General features: G+C 29.5%; 1 protein-coding gene and 1 long non-coding RNA gene across 2 annotated transcripts; one reads left to right on the top strand and one right to left on the bottom strand.

The window, feature by feature from the left end:
- Positions 1-3,072: 3,072 nt before the first annotated feature.
- On the top strand, positions 3,073-19,596 carry LOC111676154 (clotting factor B). The gene is made up of 5 exons (XM_023437052.2): positions 3,073-4,055; positions 17,072-17,161; positions 17,244-18,588; positions 18,650-19,073; positions 19,141-19,596. The coding sequence occupies exons 1-5, from the start codon at positions 4,025-4,027 to the stop codon at positions 19,297-19,299; spliced, it is 2,049 nt and encodes a 682-aa protein (XP_023292820.2). The 5' UTR covers positions 3,073-4,024; the 3' UTR covers positions 19,300-19,596.
- Positions 11,189-13,959, bottom strand: LOC124419470. The gene is made up of 3 exons (XR_006940629.1): positions 13,788-13,959; positions 12,502-12,661; positions 11,189-12,199 (listed from the first exon to the last, which is right to left on the bottom strand). It is a non-coding gene; the product is annotated as an uncharacterized LOC124419470 (long non-coding RNA).
- Positions 19,597-21,433: the final 1,837 nt, after the last annotated feature.

The raw sequence follows: 21,433 nt of genomic DNA, 5'->3' as shown, positions 1-21,433 counted from the left end.
TTTTGAATAATTTTTTTAATAACAGATTTTTAAAATTTTCGCACATTTCATTGCAATTTGATGTCAAACTTTTCCATTTTGGTATAAATGGATTAGAATTTTAATAAAAACTAATGTAAATAGATCAGCCCCTTAGGGTTTATTTTTATAAGCTTAAGTAATGGTGTACTCGCTTGGGTACTATGGGTCAACCCATGCCTATTTTTTCATACATCTAAATTATTTTTTAAGGAGGTTTATGTCCTTTTCGGTAAAAAATTTAGAAGGCTTAAAGGTGCTACTGTTTATTTTTATAAAAAATTAGTTCACATTTACATTATTTTTCCAAATATTGTCAAGAAATTAGTGAAAAAGGATTTGGTAAATACAGTTAATTACTGAAGGATCTACCAGATAACACTTTTTAAGAATGGAAATTGTATGAAGGTAGTATCTGTGAAGAATACACCCCATGATGAATTTGAATTAATTTATTTTATCACAAATATTAATAAAGTGTCGAAAAAGTGCACTGAATACGGTAATTCACAGCGAATTTCAATACATTTCATAATTAATCAAATGGACCAATTTTCAATAATAATTGAATTGAATTTGTTATGTAACAAAGTTTAATTTAAAAGGTTTTATTTCTTTTTATTTATTTGTGTTTGTACCCATATTTTCCCGCTGTATCAATCCGAGTACAGCCCAAAAATCGCATTTCCAATATTTAAAAATTTATTCTTTTTAAATTTTATTTTAAATTAATCCATAATAAGATACATTTTGCAACAAATAATTTAAATTTATAGATGATTAGAATCAAATGCGTTAAAATAAATATGGCAAGGAGCAAAAATGTTGTATAGATACATTTCTTCAAAATGCAATGGTAATGAACATGTTTGACGAATGATTATAGAATATTAATCAACTTTTAAACAAATTTAAAATATATTTTAAAATTCATGAACAAAATATTTAAATTGTTTTTAACTTGCAATACAAGCACTATTAGAAATCAAAACGAATTCTATCAATTCTATTGTTAAAAAAAACAAAAGACTTAAGAAACGAACTTCATCGAAATATGTTGAAATATTGAATGAGAATTATATTGAATTCATATTCAGTATTCACATTTATGAAATTTAAAGAAATAACTAATTATGTAGGTTTAAATACACCAACTTATTAAACTTATGTATAAAAAATACGTCATTGACGACCGTGAATATCCATGTATAGTAAAAAAAATATAAATAAATAAAAGAAAAATAAAAGATGTGTGACGTGTGACCAACATAATTAAACACGAAAGCCAAATTACATTGTAGTCGAAGTATTTATTTTTTTTTAACTCATAAAAATAAACCAAACGCTAAAGAAGCAATTGTCTATTGTGCTTTTTTCTATGAAATGGAAAAAAATCAACGCGCTACCGTCAGTCGGTGATATTAATAATTTAATAATGGTTAATTGGCAAAAAACTGAAAAAAAAAATGAAATGAAGCTCAAACTCAAGACACATCAAAAAAGAATGTGACAAAACAAAACAATGCATTGCAGTTTTTTTTTGCTTTACTTTGGTTTTTTTCCTTCAGTTTAGTTTTATTGAAATTTGTATTTTTACTCTCACTTTAAATATTAAATGAAATAAACAGAGAGTTGCTGATGATTATCAATGGACAGTGGGATTGAAAGTGTTAATGGTGGCTAAATTATATTTGGGTATAATGATTGAATTTTTAAGGTAAATGCATTTTCTCCCTTATCCATAAACAGCATTTTATTTCATAAAAGGTTTCTAAAACTAAATTTCCATATGAAATTCGATTTATAAATCGTTTATAAAATAAAAATTTGTTTATGAATATGGGGTTTAATTTTAAAGCTATTGATTGATTCGTGTGAAATTTATGTGGCTTGTAGATAAGTGTTTATCTGGCTTGTAGATGAGAAGGAGGCCTAGGTGTATTCGATTTGATGTAACACACATTCTTCTTACTAACTAATTAACTAACTAACTACCTAACTAACTAACTAACTAACTAACTAACTAACTAACTAACTAACTAACTAACTAACTAACTAACTAACTAACTAACTAACTAACTAAATAACTAACTAACTAACTAACTAACTAACTAATTAACTAACTAACTAACTAACTAATTAACTAACAAACTAACTAACTATCTACCTAACTAATTAACTAACTAAAAATGAGTTTTTTCAAACTTAAGAACATGATATCTTAAATACCAGATGTGATGGAGAAAATCTGTCAGATTTGGATTTAGCGATTCTCAATCCTTTAGAAGAGTATAACTCGGTCTCAGGGTTTCGACTTTTTACATATTTTGAACTTTTATATTAATATATAAAGTTACTACTGTTGAGCAAACCACTGTGCATTATTACAATGTTACATACATATATGATATATGTATATGTGTTATTTTAAAAAGAAATGTTTGTAATATATGAAAAACACAAAGATAATAAAAAATAAAAACAAGACATAATAATACAAAATATGTACAAATGCACAAAAAATATGATAATAAAAAAGCTTTAAATAAAATACAAAAAATTAAAAAGATCGTAACAGCAAAATAAAAATAATAACGAAACAAAAACATAAAGTTAATATTGTTATTTGCTGGTTGCCACTACGCAAAACTCTTCAAAGACTTCATTCATCTATCCATCCATCTAGCCAACCTACTGACAATACTTATTGCGATTGTGTGTAAAGTTTCGTCAAAAAAAAAAAAAATAATTAAAAACTGAAACTGAGAGTAAATGCGTGGCGTAGTGTAGTGTGTTGTGCAGCGTTATGCTCTTATATGATATAGTGTAGTGTGTTTCGGCAATGGTGGAGCTCTTTGAATATTTTTAAATGCAGAAAGACTCAGAAAATATAAAAAAGCTACAAACTACAAGCTATTCAAAATATGTATTTTTCTTTAGTTTTTTTGGTGTAATTTCATTTTGAGGATTGAGTTTGAGTCAAAACATACAAAAAAAAAGCATTTTGGTTCGAAAAAAACAACGCAGCTGATGCCAAAACTAAATTGTTTTACATGAAACAGTCGAAGACGTGCAAGGCACGATTACGGAAGGAATAGCGGATTGTTAAAGTAGATAAAAAATTCAAACAATTACTTAAATAAATTATAAATATAAAATTATAAAAAAGTAAAGTAAAGAATAATATTATTATATTTCTTTAATATTAAACAAAGAAGAAATAAAATGAAATTTTACCAAGAAAAAAAGTGAAATCTGAACAAAACCAAATTATTGTCACAATATTTTTAAAGTGTTAAATTTTTAAGCAAAATATTTTTTTTAATAATATTACGACAGCTAAATTAAGTAATTTACATTAAATATTTATATAAAATTTTAAAGAAAACCTGATCGGCAATAAGTGTTAATAAAAATACCATAAATATAACTAAATTAAATCAAACGCGTTGGCATAAGATGAAATATTTGTGTTATTACATTATAAAAAAAATTTAACTGCAAAATATATACTTTTTGTACATTAAAAAAATTAAATAAACAACACAAAAAGATTTAAAAAAAGTTAATTTAACACTTTCATTTTTATTTTAAACCAACGAATTTAAACAACAACAAGCAAAAGATAAACTACAACAACAATAATAACCAACATTTAAACTTGATGTCTTGCTGTAAGCCAAAGTTGTTGGTTTTAAGTCTTTCTTTAGTTTACTTTTGGTTAAATAACTAAATCCGTTAATAAAAAACAAAACAAAAACAAAACAAAATCGAACAAAAATTCAATTTAAAATTAAAAAAAAAATCAATTTTCAAACTGTTAACAAAAAATTAATCAATTTATTTAACTGTGTGTGTGTGTTTTTTTCATCTTATGTTTTTGTTCCTTTTTTCACTTCCGTTCAATTTACAAATATTTTAATCGCTCCATTACAAAAGGCCCATTTAAAAATATTTGCGATTTACAACAGATTGCTACGTTAAGTTAAAAACAAAATCATTCAAAATGCGTTTAACGCTGTTTTTTATAAGTTTTGGTAAGTTATTATTTAACTAATTGATTATTTGAAAGTTAAGTAATTATTAAAGATTTGAGCAAATTTAGCTTAAGGGCTAATAATCTTATTAATATAAAGTGATTTAACAATAAATATGTGAATTAGCAGACCTAAAAAGTTACAGTCAATTAATGTCTTTATTATCTGTATAATTGTTCAAGAGGTTTACTAAGATTTTTTAAATTTACTAATCAAATTGATTTTTGGTAAAAGTTTATTTAATTCCTATATCTCTGTCCTATGCAAAACTAGTTCCGAACCTAGATTCACAATTCGTCTGCGACACATTTTCTAGATTGTGTAGTTTTAATTAGCTTCGCCTGAACGACTGTCAATATTTAGAGAACTTCTATCTATAGTTTGTCCTTAATACTATCAAGGTTGTAAGACATTGTATATATACTATTACCTATAGTTTGTCCTTAAAGCTATTAAGATAGTAAGACATTGTATACTTAGAAAATGTCAGTAGCAATGTCCAATTTGCGCCCATTTCGCCAATATTTAATAGACTTATTCCATAGACTAGCCAAGAGAACAGTCGATTAAATATACTAGACCAACAAACCATACATAGTTAAAGTACTTCATCAACTAATCCAGAGAATGTGTATACTATTATATACAGCCTGTACTACAGGCCCTGTAGAAGTAGGATACTTCCACAGCAAAAACTTTCATTACATTGTAAGTAATTAATACTAAAATATATTTACACTATAGTATTTTAAGTCATTATTTTAACATGTTGATGTCATTGGAGGCAAGTACTACAAATGTGTTCAAGTAATTACAAAATATGTCGTTGTAATTTGTGTAAAAAAAAACCTTTGCAGTTGTTATTGCTTCACAGGAAGGAGGACTAACAAATTAGAAATTAGTAAGACCTAATTAGACTACTTCTATGAAATTCAGATAATATGTAGTAGTTACAATTAAAAGTCGTAACCAAGATTTATTGTTTATTGAATCTGAACTCGTATAATTCATCAAGCTGGGTTATGAAAGTTATGTCAGGGTTTTCGCATAAAAGGTGGAAACACAATTCTAATTTATCCCTATTATTGTCGTTTCGTAATTGCGTAGCACCAAGTGCCCAGTTATTACATCCGGTAACCTGAATATTTTATGATTATATTGGATTATAAGTTCCTTAGTGCGTTTCTAATTGAAGGAAGTCCTTGTTCATACATGCCTGTGTCCAAATTATTCCATATTTTCTTTAGCTCTTTATATTCAAAGTCTCTATAAGCAAGGACCCAGACTAGACGTGGTTTCGAACCAGCTTTTCTGGGAATAATAAAACATTTTATCTAACAACTTAACTGTTCGGGTGACATGATCGAACCAGCTATTTAATAAAGTATCTAAGTGACCTAAGCCACTAAATATATAGATGACTAGTTTTTTTACATTCAATTGTCCTACTAAGAAGCCAATCGTAACATAAAATCTTTACAAAGAGGCAGTCAGAAAGCTACTCCAAAAGAGTCAATACAAGCGTTCTTGAGGCAGTGAAGTGACAACTGTATCCCCTGTTGCTTACAAAAGTCATGTGACCGCTGCCTTCACATTCGTGGCGAAAGACGAGTCAACCAGGTGGTTAGAAGTTTGTAGAAGTGAATTTGAACTTCAGATAAACATAACCCATAACTATATTATCAATAATGCCACAAGTTGTTGTCTTGTGCAGGGCTTTATTATCTATTTATATTTTGTTCATGACCCGAAATTATTTAATTTGTTTACAAGCTGACGACTACTGTATCCACTGTTTCTTACAAAAGGGATGTGACTGCTGCCTTCACATTCGTGGCGAAAGGCGAGCCAACCAGGTGGTTAAAAGTTTGTGGAAATTACATTGAATTTCAGATAAACATAACCCCAACTACACTTCGTCAAAACATTACATGCTTTTCATACCTACTTCACATTCTACGATTCAAGTTACATGCTTTTCATACCAACTTCACATTCTGTGGCCTCCGGTAGGTTAGTGGTTAGTGTTCTAGTCTGGTAGACCGGAGGTGGTGGGTTCGATTCCCACCTGAGGCACTGGTTAAGGAGCGCACAACAGGCCCGATAGAGGCCTAGGTGTAAGTCTTCGGATTTGATGTACATATATACATCCTCCTTTCAAACTAACTAACTAACTCTTCACATTTTACGCTTCAAGTTACATGCGTCAATTTATTGTTTTATTTTTAAAGAACTTCGTGATTTTCTGCGATAATTTGTTGTCTTGTGCAGGGCTTTATTATCTATTCATATTTTACCCGAAATTATTCAATTTGTTTTCAAGCTGTTTCTTACAAAAGGGATGTGACCGCTTCCTTCACATTCGTGTCGAAAGGCGAGCCAATCTGGTGGTTGGAAGTATGTGAAAATAACCTTGAATTTTAAATAAACATAACCCCAACACTACGCGTCTTTGCATCAAAGAATCAAATGTTTTTATATGTACTTCGCATTCTACGCTTCAAGTTACATGAGTCACTTTTAAAGCGTCAATTTTTTGTTTTATTTTTAAAAAATTTCGCGATCTGCTACAGCTTTAATTTATTTTTTTTTAATAAAATAACTCATTTTAATTTATTAAAATTGATAAATATGCTTTAAATAAAGAATATAAAATGTTAAAATCAACTGACATGTTCCTGCGCAGATTGTGACGCTTACAAAAACAGAAGGTATACTTTAAGCGTTCTACGCGTCTAGGCATTCTATGCTTTCATACTTCTCAGCAGTTCTTCAAAGATTTAATGCATACACTAATGTGTAATCACATTGTTGACCCTAATTTCTAAATATTTGGTTATTCGACTCTTCGTAAACTAGAGTAAAGACAGTAGTCTCATCTATTGGAGTCATTTTCTACTAAAGTCTAACCAGCAGGTTATACTCTATTTGAATGTTTTTGGTCATTCATCACGAATGAACTCTTCGTAATCCGCAGCGAAGACAGACACCACTTCACTGTACACCAAGTACCCCGAGTAAACGAGAGAGGACTGTCTCGTCGAACTGCTGGTGTGTAATTTCAGCATACATATAATGAGATAAAGCATAGAACTCATGGTGTGGACCTCTAGAGGGATAGAGTCGTTTTTATTATATTACTATTTTTATAAATGCTGGGTTTTGTTATTATGAAGCTATGGAAATTAGAGCATATCTATTTCGATTCAACCTCATATTCTTATATTAATATTTTTTAATTCAGCTTAAATTTTATTTTGTTGTTAAAAGTGAACTTTTTTTCGTAATACTTGACGACTTGTGAAATTTGCATTTTTTTATCAGTTTAAAATTTGTTGTTACTGCCTGCGTCTCTGTGTGCCTCTCCTCTTGTTGTTTGTTTTTTTATTTTTTACTCATTTTATTTATTTTTTAGCTCTTTTTTTACAAAAGTTATTGTTGTTATTGTATTAAGTGGAACATCACCTAAAAGTATATGAGTTGTGACCTTAATACGCTTACTAAATAAAGGTTTTAAACATTTGCGGTTTTAAAGTTTAATATTGTCTGAGTGTGAGTAGTATTTTTTATTTCTTTAAAGAAAAGAAAATATTGTGTAATATTTACTTTTTTATACAAAAATATTTAGTTATTTATTTTTTTTTGCTGATAATTATTTTGTATGATTTTAGGTTCGCCATTAAACTTAAATTTTAATAGTCATCTGCATTCGTATGCGCGACTAAATGAGTACTTAACCGTAACTTACATACTTAGCAGACGAAAGACTTAAGACAAATACGTGTTTTAATTAAATTGTCATTAAATGAAATTTCAACATTTTAATATTTATACGTTTTAAACAAAAAACTTAAGTAAGAGGATTTTTTAATTGTTTTTGTTTTCTGTAGAGAAATCTGTAATGACAAGATAAATTTTTAACTGAATTATCTGAAATTACTTTAATGTTATTTACATATTTATGTAAGTTGATGTAATTTTGTAAGTTTGATATAATCACAATTTTAATATATATTTGTTTTATATTTATATTGAGCCGATTAAAATGTAATTTAAAAATATTTCTGGTTAATATTTAAATAAATCATTAATAATTATAAGTTAAACACAATATGATTATGACAACTAATAATATTTTTATAATAATTGTTATGAATTTCTAGCAAAGATTGTTATAACCATGCATATATACTTTGTCTTAACTTTCGAAAAATATGTACGTAAAAACCCCTACAATTGTTTTGGGAATTGTCCTTGGGAAAACATTTCTTCGAATTGAAAAATTCGACCTGTAACAGGCATACAAGGTTAACATGTATACACAAAATGAAGGAATTCTACTCATAACGTGAGTCTTATCTTCTGATTTTACCTTCAATGTTGGAGAAACGCTTACCCTAAGCACCTACATTTCACCTGATCTTTGCTCTTTTATACTAGGCCTGCTTGCTGCATCTCGAGTAGTGGAGATTGCAGACAGTCACTTGGGTGTTATGTGTTTAAGGTGCCGCATAGCGCTTACTTCCCTTGGTCACAGTGGTCCAATTCCTGCTTTGGTTTAGTCTTCGTTGTGTCTGGCCTTACATCCACAATAGCATGGCTTTATACTTACTTTTGTGGTAGGTGTGTTTTCGTCATAAACTCTTTTCCCTAGTGGCCAGAGTCCCAGGATGACAAAAATCTAGCAATCTGACATTTCGGAGAGAATGTCAGATTGTTTGTAAACGCTTGTCCATTATATATTTTCTGTGTTATGTCTTGTTTATCTGTTGTTGGTCTTCCTTAACAGAGTCCCCCTTTACTGAGTGAGGGGCCTACAGATTCTTTCCTATATTTTCCATTTTGCGGCTTAGAGGAGTGTGTATGGTTTATACCTCACGGACCGACGTCGAAAAGGGACTTGGATTTTGAAAGCCGCCCTAATTAAGGAAACAGACGCTACAAAATTGTGGTCGTGACCGTTCTTATAGAGAACAGAGAACAGTAGTTCTTAGTTCATATCTTTAGGATGTTTAAGCCACTGCACCGTGCCCAAAGACTCAATGTGACTACCCGTAGCAGATGTAGGTTATACAAATACAAGAACTTAAAACATCATAATAAAATTACAAAATATTTGTGTAATGAAATATATAATGAACTAAAACTGGTTCCAAACTCAAATGGGAAAAAGAAAGTGAAACCGAAAAAACACCAAAATCCAGCTCAAAACTTAAGGCAACAATCTTTTGTATGCAAATAAAGCGAAATAAAACCATATAAAAAGGAATAAAAAAATAAATAATATTTACAATAATTGAATGCAAATAATATGCAAAAAAGAAATGTTTTCAATAATGACTAACATTGAAAAAAATGAGCAAAAAATCAAAAACCCGATATCAGGCAACCAGCTTAAATGAAATTCAATATACATATGTTTGTCTTCATTAGTTGTTGGAGCGAAAAATGCAGACAAAACAACTTCCTGAAAGACGGTGTATGAAAAATGACGTCATTAAATCAATTAAAAAGATGTTAAAAGAAAGCCCCAGGAAAATAATAAGCAACAAGTTAAATTGGTCATTTAAATCAGAGTTCAGAAAATAATATAAGGGGGACTATATTGAAAACTCTGTATATTACACAACAAAAGTTAATACAACATTAATACACAAAATTTTTTGCGAAAAGTAAAATATTGATATGTTTCAAGAAAAGGATTCAAAAATAAAAAAATCATTCCAACTTAAATGAACACCAACAAATTTAAATTTTTTGTCTCCAATTTGTATTCCCTAAACTATCTCTCATTAAGGATTTTAATAAACATTAAATTTTATTTTTATTTTTGATTTTAATGTAATTTTAATGATATGAAATGAAAGGTTCAATTAAATCCCCCTAATTTTCAAGGTTACAACAAGCTAATTTCAGGCACGTTTTAAAACATCCCGTCAAAATTGTCCAACGTTGATTGAAAACATTACCTGACTGCGATTGCTAACTAGCTAATTTATAAGCAAACATTCACTTATTTCAGATTATGAGATATTTGCCAATTTCAGATTAAACATATATACAAAATTCCAAACACATCACTGGGACATTGCACTTTCGATTAAATATTTTGTTTGAAGCATAAATTTTAGATAATTTCAAATCAAATTTTGTTTGTTTTCAAGGTTACTTGAATTTATATTTAGATATATTCCGGACATTTACACTAAATTGTTCGACACGTTTTAGCAACTACATTCCATTACAATTGCAAAAATGTACAATTTAAACGAATTTTCTGGATGGTTAGTTTCAAATGATTTGTATATATTGTATATATATATATTATATATATATAATATATATATATATTATATATTATATATATATATTATATATATATATATATATATATATTATATATATATATATATATATATATATATATATATATTATATATATATATATAATATATATATTATATATATATATTATTATATATATATATGTATATATATATTGAAACTTGAAATCTTGGCTTTTGCTTATAATAGTATCAGTTCTAAACCAATTTCTGTGGAACAGTTATTGATATAAGTACCATTTTTTGTAACCAACAATGAAAATGGAATGGAGAAAAATCGCCGCCCTCGGATCATTAGTATTGATACCAGGTACTGATATACTCTTTATCTGATACATCTGAGGATTTCCTTATAATTTTTACAATAAATTGTTATAATGTTTCAAACAACTACTTACTAAGCTTTATGTTAAAAAGGTAAAATAATACTACTTGGACAAAATTCCTTCGCATTCATTTGACATATTTTGTTAATTTAAGAAATAGAATAGACTTTTACCTTTCACACGTTGTCCGGAACACGACTGAACATGACTGAGGAATAGGCGGAGCGAAAATATTCTGTGAAGTTGAGGAAAGATATACCTTTTTTAACCTTTTTAGCATATTTGTTGGAATAAGTACCATCAGGCGAAGGTGACTTAAATGAAGAAAAATATTCTATCAACCATGATATTTTCTTAGAGAAAGTAATCCTGTCATTTATTCATGAAAAAAGTTTAACTTTTGTAGAAAATTTTGGAAAATTAGTAATCAGTTCTGCTGATGATTTCGTCCAGGAATCTTAAATGTTTTTCTTATTATTGGGGTTTAGATTACCTTTACCTAGAGTTCTATGTTTTCTATATGTCACCAAAAGCTTTCCCATTGTATTAAAGAAATTTAGAATTTATTTTTAATGCAAATTTTCATTTATAATTTTGATACGGTCATTATTGGAACAACTCAATACTGAAGTATAAATATTTCTACAATTGTATTATAAAAATTTGTAATTATGTATAAATATTGTTAATTAAAAAGAAATATGTATATATACCACAATAATAGCATGAGATTTGTTAATACTCGTAAACATTTGTTAAAAATGTATAACTTTTATTTTCATTTACTTCTGTGTACATGACCATAGACAATATTTTTATTTAGTTATGTATTTTTAACTAGTCAAATAAAATTACAAAAAAATTATTAGGAAATACAAGTTTATCAGCTGTTGAGCATCGCAAACAACACCATCATCATGCGCTGCAGCATGCTACGAGAAATTCACTCCACTCTACGGGTAGAAATACATAAATCGCATGAGTAGACATAAATTATTTAATGTTGTGTTGTTAAAGTTTTATTTTTTGGAACAAGTTATTTTAGTGGGATTATAGTTGTATGATTGTGTGTATGAATTTACTTCAATGGTAGGTTAATCCCCAGTTATGTAATCAAATTCCAAATTCCAGTAGCTTTAAACCATTAACATCCACCATCACAATCATTACTATCATCATCATCCGCATCGTTAGCGTCTTCGCCATCGTCGTCGCCGTCATCGTAGTTGCTGGCGATGATGCCAAACAACTGTAATTTTTGTTTAACAACTTTTTAAGCTGCTTTTTCAGGCATGACGAATGTTGCAAGCAACTGGCTTGAGAAATGCATGATAAACGGTTTGTTGTTTCATGATATTTCTTGTGTTTTTTTTTAAGGAAGTAAATCGCATTTTGATGATACCGGGTCTGTTCACTTTCGTTTGTTTAGATGACTAAAAATAGTTTTTCACTTTTTCGTTTTATTTCCTTTACACTAATGGAAAAGCGTTCGTTAAACGGTGATAAATAGGAAGTGACTTTAATTGGCATTCAAAAATGTTTATTAAAGTTTATAGGAGTTTAATATTTTGATTGATAACGTTCATTTTAATTGATTTAATAAAATTTTAGCATAATTTTAGATATCAAATTCTTTCTTTGAGCAGATTTGTTTTATATGATAAATTTTAGATATTAAATTCTAAAAAAATATTTTAAATATTATTTAACTCAAAATTTCCTTTTTTTTGAACACGACTTTTTTCAATTTTATTATGAGATAAAAATGCTACTTACTCTTGATTCCTTTAAACATGATCGCAATGTGGGGTATGTTATACTGATCTGTTCGATGTAACAATGAAATGTGTGGCTTTGAAAGTCGTTCCTGATAATCTCAAGCTTATACGCCACTACCGGAGTACATCCATATGTGTTCGATGGGTCGCCCAACACACTGCAATGAAAACTCGTTTTTTTATACCCTTCACCTTCGTGAGAAGGGTATATATAAGTTTGTAAGATAGCGGAGTCGATTAAGTCATGTTCGTCTGTCTGTCTGTCTGTCTGTCTGAAATCTGTTTTTAGAGGTACCCAGATATCGGCGAGATTCGAATCTTCAATAATTCAGTTAGACCTGCTTTCGAGAAGATCGCTATTTAAAATCAGCAAAATCTATAAATAAAGGAGATATGAGCAAAAATCCGAGACAACCTCTGAAAATTTCATCAAAAAAAGCCACATTTTTTCATGCTTTGTTAAAAAAGCAACAACAACACTGTGAATTGGATAAAGATGTACATGTGCGTGTGGAGATGTATTTGGTTTTATTCAGCTGTGTATTTTTTTTGTATGTTTGCATGATGTTCAGTTCTCATGAAGGTAAGTGGGTATAACAAAAACAAGGAGGTAAAGCAGTAATATGTTGGTAATACAGATGATATTTGTTTGAGGGTGGTAATACAGTTTTACGGTGGTATTACAGTACAACGGTTAATATTTCTTTCTGCTACAGTTTATATTTGTTTGTGTGTATGTTATGTGTGACATGTGTGCAGAGATACAAAATAAATAAAAACTGTTTTTTAAAACATACTTGGTGAAGGGTATATAAGATTCGGCACAGCCAAATATAGAAATATTACTTGTTTAATGTACTCTCCTTCTGTGGAATAAACCCTCTGAAGTAGTCTTTCTTGTCATATACAATGCAAATACAATTAAATAGGATGTCCACAAACACTATTTTATACCCATACAATTAGGTGGCATCCAGTTCAGCAAAATAACTGTAAACAGGTTCGAAAACACCTCACATCCCAATATTTGAAAATCCAATCTTTTTTCCATCACTGATTTGAGTTAAATTGTCAAAGTGCAATATTTATATTGTACCTTGGGAATTACATTGAAATGTATTGTGTTGTAATATGTGAACATTCTGTCTAATCTAACCATGAGATCTGAACTATGTTTGTTTTGAATAAACATTACAAAAAAATAAAAAAGCGTGTCAATTTTTCCAAGTGAGAGTTGATCTTTAAATAGGTTCGTGGGTCGGACATATGTACATGTATACTTACACTATTTAACATAATTTAAGAAGAAGTGCTAACTTCAGTGCAACCTTTGAACACAATTGTCAATTAACATTTACTGTTACTTTTGCGTAACAAATATACACAAATATATATAAAATTTTACACCGTACATGAACTCTTCATAGCAATTAAATAAAATTATAGTAATATTAACATTAATAGTATAAACAAAATTGTTTGAATGCATAATTACCCGTAGAAATGTCAAAATAATATAAATATTGTAGGTTGATTTTACCTCGTTTTTGTTTTGCATGTTAAAACTTAAATTTAAGTGAAAGTGACAACAAAAATATTCAACAAGAAAAAAATAAATACATTAATATTAAAAAAATCATGAACAACTAAAATAACATATAAATTTACCTAAAGGTTCATAAATAAGAAAACAAACACTCCTTAAAGATTTATCTGCAATAAAATTGCTGTAAAGATAAACATCATTTTTGTTTGACTGTTATAAATTGAGTCTTTAAATTCCATAATGATCACAGAAGAAATGTCATGTGACCTTGAATTTTGTACAACATGAAAGTTTGACATAAATAATTCACCAGAAAAAAATAAATGTTTCTATAGATTAAACTTAAGTCAAACAACAATCGAAAAAGAAATACTTTAAGTTTAACTTCCAGATATTAGTCCAAGTTAAAAAGACACGATGAGTCAAAAACCAATTAATGTAAACAAACTTGAAAACTTGGCATGATCCCAAATTAAATAAACGACAATTTAAAGTGATGCCACATAATATAAAACAATTAAAGTTGTTTGTAAATCTGTCGTAATAATTTTTTAACAATTTAACTAATCAAGGTATCTGCGGAAGAAATAAAAATGAAATTCTTCCAGCATGTGAAAGGGGAATTTACTCCCTCCTAAAAATCCAAAAAATATAAAAATAAGGAAAAAGAAAAATTAAAAAATCCCCGCCCCTAACGCTCGAGCTGGATTCGCGTTTCATAATGATCGGGCTTCATTTGACCCTAGGTTTCATAGTTCTTTTTACATTTTAAATGCTAGCAATATCAGTTTTTTAGTTCGGTTCATGAACTGTTAAAAATTTTTAAAATAATCGGATAATGAAATTCGCGGAAAAGGGAATTCCACAAACGTTTATTGGATAACTCCATAGACATTATATAGATGATAAAGAAATCATAGGGTTTAATATAGCACTTAAGCTCCTCAACGTCTGTCCTTTATGCTAAATGAGACTGTCACTCTTATAAAACGATATTAAACTCTCCATAACTGAGGTATTATCTTGTGATTCAAATATCCAAAAAAATCGGCTTATTTAGTTATTAATAATGGTAGTTGTTACGTTGGTCTCTGTTAAGTATAATATCCCGATATTAAAATATTGTCTATGGCGTATTATACCTACGACATAGACAAGATTATTGTAAACGAGAATTGGAACTCCAAATGATATTTGGTTTCATATACTTTAGAAGCACATTCAAAACTATCCCTTCTAACAAAAATTCGATTAAAAAATCTACGGCTGCGATTACGGTATGATATTGCGAATTAGAAATACTACTGAACTGGACGCTGTTATACTTTCGCTATATTAGTCTAGCATCTAAGATTTACTCTACATAAAAAAATAAGAAGGTTTTTGATATTACAATCATCAATTCATTATTGGAGTACATAATCCGTTTAGTAGTCCTATGTAATACAGCCATGGATCATATTTATTCATTTCATAACACCATCAGTGTACACTTAATAAGGTAGCCTCGTCCGCACAGCTGATCATCAGCTTTTACAATCTTATCTGTCAAAATTCCTGTTTGTTTACATAGAAAAAAAAATCGCAAAAGGTGTAAAAATTTTAAAAAGTGAAGAAAATTATGGTTTTAAAGGAGTTTTCTAGGTCAATCGTGATTAAATGTCTTTGTTATCCTTCTCTCTTGATAAAAAAGAAAATCTTTAGCTCCGGCATACGTTCCAAATCAGTTTCAACTATTTTTAACACGACCAATCACTTTTCACAAAAAACACGTTTAATTCGGAAAATTGGTCTTCCCAATAGATATAGTTATGATTTTCAGACATTCCACGTTTAATTAATATAATATATTAATATTAATTGTTAAAAATTTAAATAATTGCTAAAAACTCATATTTTTATTGTGTTTATTTGTTGCTTTTTCATTCTACACACACAGCTTTTTTTGACAGATGGGATTATTCTACAATAACAAATCGCCTGTTGTTTTTGTATTGTTGTATTTGTTGTAGCGACGAGGCTACCTTATTAAGTGTACACTGAACACCATGGTCCATAGCTTGCATTACATAACACAATGTTGCGGATCAGACTCCCAAAATTTTTGAATGGGAATATTTTTGGGATTACTCAGATGTAATGCATATAAGATTAAGTGGTCCTCACCTAGGAAGTATGTTTATTTCATATAAATGGATTAGTTTTAGACCAATCCTTGCAGGACTTTACACCGGTGTACAGAGTAGGCTCAATTTTTGCTGGGACAATCAAATTAGAAATAAATCTATTTATTATGGCCCTTTAAAGTAATTAAAGTAATTTTTAAATTTTGAAATTTTTAATGAAACATATTTGACATTGGATAAAAAAATTCTGGCAACTTGACAAGTTTTAAAACATTTCTGCAGGTTAATTAATGTTGTGAGTACGTACTGGTACGAGTATTGCCTACAAATTTAAACAAAAATATTTACTAAAAAATTATTCACAGCTAAACAAACACTTTGACTTAATACTATTGAAAGTAAAATACGAAACGAATGTGTGCAGACGACAAATAGTTAGTCATACCAGGTAAAGGTGACTTTTAGTTTAAAAATTGATGAACGAGTCACAACGACACAATTTTTGGTCTCTCAACTAATTTTGTCAGTCTCAGGGGCATTCATTCAAACATTTCAAAAACCATCATACATTTAGAAATTTTGTGTATTTATTTACCCGGTTATTGCATTTTGTGTGTTCATTTGTTGTTATTTCTATTGAATAGATTTAAATTTTTTATACAAACATTGCAAACAAATGGAGCAGCGCCGGTATTGTTTGTCTACTTTGTTAACAATAAAAATTAAATAAAGATTACTTAATCATTAGCATATGTAAATCATCAATAGTCGGACAAGACTTTGATATGTATGTTACGATGACATTTTATTCAATACATTTATATATAAAACACTGAGAGAAAAATATTCTGAAAAGTAACAAACTTTTATTTACATTTCATTTATGTTTGTTTCAGGTCTGTTAGCAGCCATAATAGTCCATGTGACGGCGTCGCCCGGCAACGATGACGATGATTATGAACCGCGACACTTGATGAACGATCAATGTAAGTATTAGGAAATTCAAAATACACACTATTAACCCATACATAACAATTGAGTTTGGATTCATAACTACTTTTAAGGCAGCGTCTTTTTTCCAGTCACAATCGGACTCACCATTTTCCAAACAACTAGTGGGACTTAGTACGAAACGAGCTGGTCGCAATAAGGATTGGAAACAAAATATAGACCCGAAATCAAGATCAGACTCTGCAGCTGATTCGCTAGCGGAGGATGACTCCGAAGATGAAGAAGGTTCTACGGAATACTATGATGAAGAAAGTGATGAAAGTGATAGCAGTGGTAGTAATAGTGAAAGTGGTAGTAATGAATCCATACCACGTTTATTGTCACAATCAGCATTTCATCGTATCTCTGAAACACTGGGTGCTTTAAATACTGTAGGTCATATGCTAGTCGATACGATGCGAGGTCATGATACTAAATCTGATACGACTGTATCGACAACAACTACTAGCACAACAACAATTCCTCCAGCTCAGGATACCGGTGAAGGATCTTCCAAGGTTTTAACTTTATCACCAGAGGAGAATTCTATTACACAAGACGTTAGCTCGTCAGATATTCAAATAGCCAATAAAAGGATTGGTCAAGAGGAGCCCATAAGTAAACCCATGTTTGTAGAGAATAAAGAGATTAAGAAAAGAAAGAAAAAGAAGAAGACCAACAAAAATAAGGTGAAGAAACCATCACAAGATTTACAAGTTAACTCCACTAGCCTTAATGCTCTACCCACCACTTTGCGTCCTTTGTCTACCACCAGCACTACTTTAGCTACTACCTCTAGACCTTACTCAGATTCTGTAGCATTAGCTACCGATGAATCTACCGCCAAAGATGTAGAAAATCGTTGTAAAACGCCCAGTGGTAGACCGGGACGTTGTGAGGATTTAAGTAGCTGTCCGGCTTTATTGTTAAATCTCAGCAGTTTGCGAGAATCTTTATGTTTCAAAAGCCTTTTTGTACCGGGAGTATGTTGTCCTTTGCCCGATACTCCCACAGTATTAACAACACAGAGACCACTTAAATTAACAGCACGACCACCCACAACTGTAGCAACTACCACTCGAAGACCTACAAATCGCCCCTCTTCACCTAGTTTGGTGCTAAAACCTCATGGTAAACCTTCTACTACTACGACAACTACTACCACAGAAGTACCTTTAGATCCCACCGACTTAGAACTTTTGGGCTCAAATAGTATTGTGGATCCCGAAGAATGTGGGCAACAAGAGTATTCAACTGGTCGTATTGTAGGTGGTGTAGAGTCACCTAATGGTCAATGGCCCTGGATGGCAGCAATTTTCTTGCATGGCCCTAAGCGCACAGAGTTTTGGTGTGGTGGATCTTTAATTGGTTCTAAATATATTTTGACAGCTGCTCATTGTACTCGAGATTCGAGACAAAAACCGTAAGAAAATCTTTAATATTTTATTAATTTCTATTAAAATTTCATTTAAAAACATTTTCAGATTTGCTGCCCGTCAATTTACCGTACGTTTGGGAGATATTGATCTCTCCACCGATGCTGAACCATCAGCACCCGTAACATTTGCCGTCAAGGAGGTGCGGGCTCACGAAAGATTTTCACGTATTGGTTTCTATAACGACATTGCCATATTGGTATTAGATAAACCAGTGCGTAAGTCCAAATATGTTATACCAGTATGTTTACCCAGAGTAGGACGTATGCCACCAAAAGAACGTTTGCCCGGCAGAAGAGCAACCGTGGTGGGTTGGGGTACAACATATTACGGTGGCAAGGAATCAACCTCACAGAGACAAGCTGAACTACCGATTTGGCGCAATGAAGATTGTGATCGTTCTTATTTCCAACCTATAAATGAGAACTTTTTGTGTGCCGGTTACTCGGATGGTGGTGTGGATGCTTGTCAGGTGGGGATCTATTAATTAAAAAGATTTTTTCTAATTTACTAAAATCTTTGTAATATTTATATTTTAGGGTGATTCTGGCGGTCCTCTTATGATGCGCTACGACTCACGTTGGCTTCAATTGGGTGTAGTTTCGTTTGGTAATAAATGCGGTGAACCTGGATATCCTGGTGTCTATACTAGAGTCAGTGAATATTTGGATTGGATTCGTGATCATACAAAGGACTAGTAACAAATCATTAGTATTACATAGAAATATGATCAAAAAGATGTGTTCTTTGTGTATTTGTTTTAGAAATAATAACTAGTCTTATGCGTTTTATATTTTTTTATTGTTTAAACATTAAAATCTTGTTGAATTTTATGTAATTTATTAACAAATACGAATGTATACTATTTGTTTACTGTTATGTCCTTATCCATATTAGTGTTAAGTTATTTAATTATATGATAATTTATTTAATTTAACAAAACAACAAATATGAATAAAATGTATATGAATATTATTATATTTTTATTATAAAAATTGCATTTTTTAAACAGTTTTGTAAGGATTTTGTTTATTACTATTAATTTTAAAAAATCGATATTGCTTTCATTTAACGACAACAATAATATGGTTGTATCAAGCTTTATCTCAAAGAAAGTAGATAATATAATCTCTTCACACTTTTTAAATCTTAGAAATCGATATTTCGAAATTAGGTTTTCGAATAGGAGAAAGAAATTCTGAATCACTGGATTCGAATTTATTAACCTTTGTTATGCAATATTAAAATATACATACAGTGAATCAACTAAGTAATTTACCTACATATGTAAAATTTTTAAAATTTTAAGAAAAAACTTTAGTTATTATTTTTAGAAAAAATAAGCAATTTGTTTATTTAATTTCTTAAAGAATATATTATATTTAAATTTTTTACTACAAAAAGAAAATTCGTGATATTAATTAACGAATGAAAAATTCATTAAATGTCAACGTTAATTTTTTTTAGTCAATAAAGTATTTTGCTTTTTTAGGTATTTTGTCCATTTTTTATTATTTTATTTTATAAAATTTAAATTTTTTATTAATCCTATATATTTAAATAACAATTTTTAGATATATTAGCAGTGGTGCGTCTTAATTTGGAAATTTTTAACCGATTTATTGCCATATACACATATAAATTTTCATCAATATTTGACCTAACATAAAATAGTTTCTTTGATTTTATTTTGAAAATAGTAAGACGTTTTAAATTGGATACATGATTTACTAGAAAATCAATGGATTTAGACCTAGAAAAATATTTAGTGACTTATAAAACTATATATTGTAACAAAATAATCTGAGTTATTTTGCTCTTTTTGTATTGATAAACAAAAACTTCATTACGGAAACACCCTTCTATTTGAGTAGTACTCCTCATGATTTTTATTTATAATTGTATAATATTATTTATTATTCCATAAAGCTAACACTCTAAGTATGGAGACATCACCGTATACCACTATGGAACTATTAAATAAAGTACAGTAGGCGTATTTGGATCTGGATAGTTATTTTTGATTTGGATTCTAAATATACATAAGTGTTTGTATTTTTTGAATAATATTCCTTTTGTGGACCTTTGCTGATGATAACCATATCTATTTGTAAATATCTAAATTAAGTATTTTCCCTGTACCACAACACTACACTGCACTTTATATTGGTTCCAAGCTACCTAAGGGGTGTTTAGAGAATAAAATCTTAACATAGCGTTTTTTCTGGTTCATATATGGACTCTGAAGAAGGTAAATGGTTTTCCTTGGATACAAGCCGCTAGCAAATAACTTCTCTATTTTGGTGTTTAAAATATGATGGTTTTAAAAAACTTATTTCGTGATCATATATCAAGCAGTTGAAAGATCTAAAATGGCATTTAGAATGGTTAGAATGACGCAGCAAAAACACAATTGCAAAAACAATAGTTTTTAATCGTTTATCATCATTAGAATTCAAAATTTTTAAATTGCAGCAAAAAAACTTTATTTTAGACTATTGACCTCAAATACAAAGAATGAAGAAAATACAATAAAATAGAATAGAAGAAATTGTATCGATTAATCAATTTTATAGACAACAAAATCTTGTTTGTGTTTTTAATGAATAAATTAAGAAATTTTTTGGCGACATAAAAAATAAATAAATTACAAAAATAATTTCATCAATCAACACTGGTTTTTAAAAAAGAAAAAAAAAACAAGAATTCAAGTATTTGCAAAAAGAAAAAATGTTAGGGTAACACCATGATGTCGTTGTAAATCTACTTAAAGTTTATAGCAAAGAAGTATTCGAGTAGGTGCTTCCACTATTCGTAAAAAAGGCTCCTTAA

The sequence above is a fragment of the Lucilia cuprina genome, chromosome 4 (assembly GCF_022045245.1).
Source record: "Lucilia cuprina isolate Lc7/37 chromosome 4, ASM2204524v1, whole genome shotgun sequence".
Lineage (NCBI taxonomy): Eukaryota > Metazoa > Arthropoda > Insecta > Diptera > Calliphoridae > Lucilia > Lucilia cuprina.
The sequence above is the reverse complement of the archived record's forward strand: the minus strand, read 5'-3'. Positions and strand labels throughout refer to the sequence as shown.

Coding starts and splice junctions, on each gene's coding strand:
- LOC111676154 (XM_023437052.2), top strand. CDS start 4,025: ATGCGTTTAACGCTGTTTTTTATAAGTTTTG. Junction 4,056..17,071: donor GCTGTTTTTTATAAGTTTTG/GTAAGTTATTAT, acceptor TGTTTGTTTCAG/GTCTGTTAGCAGCCATAATA. Junction 19,074..19,140: donor GTGGTGTGGATGCTTGTCAG/GTGGGGATCTAT, acceptor TTTATATTTTAG/GGTGATTCTGGCGGTCCTCT.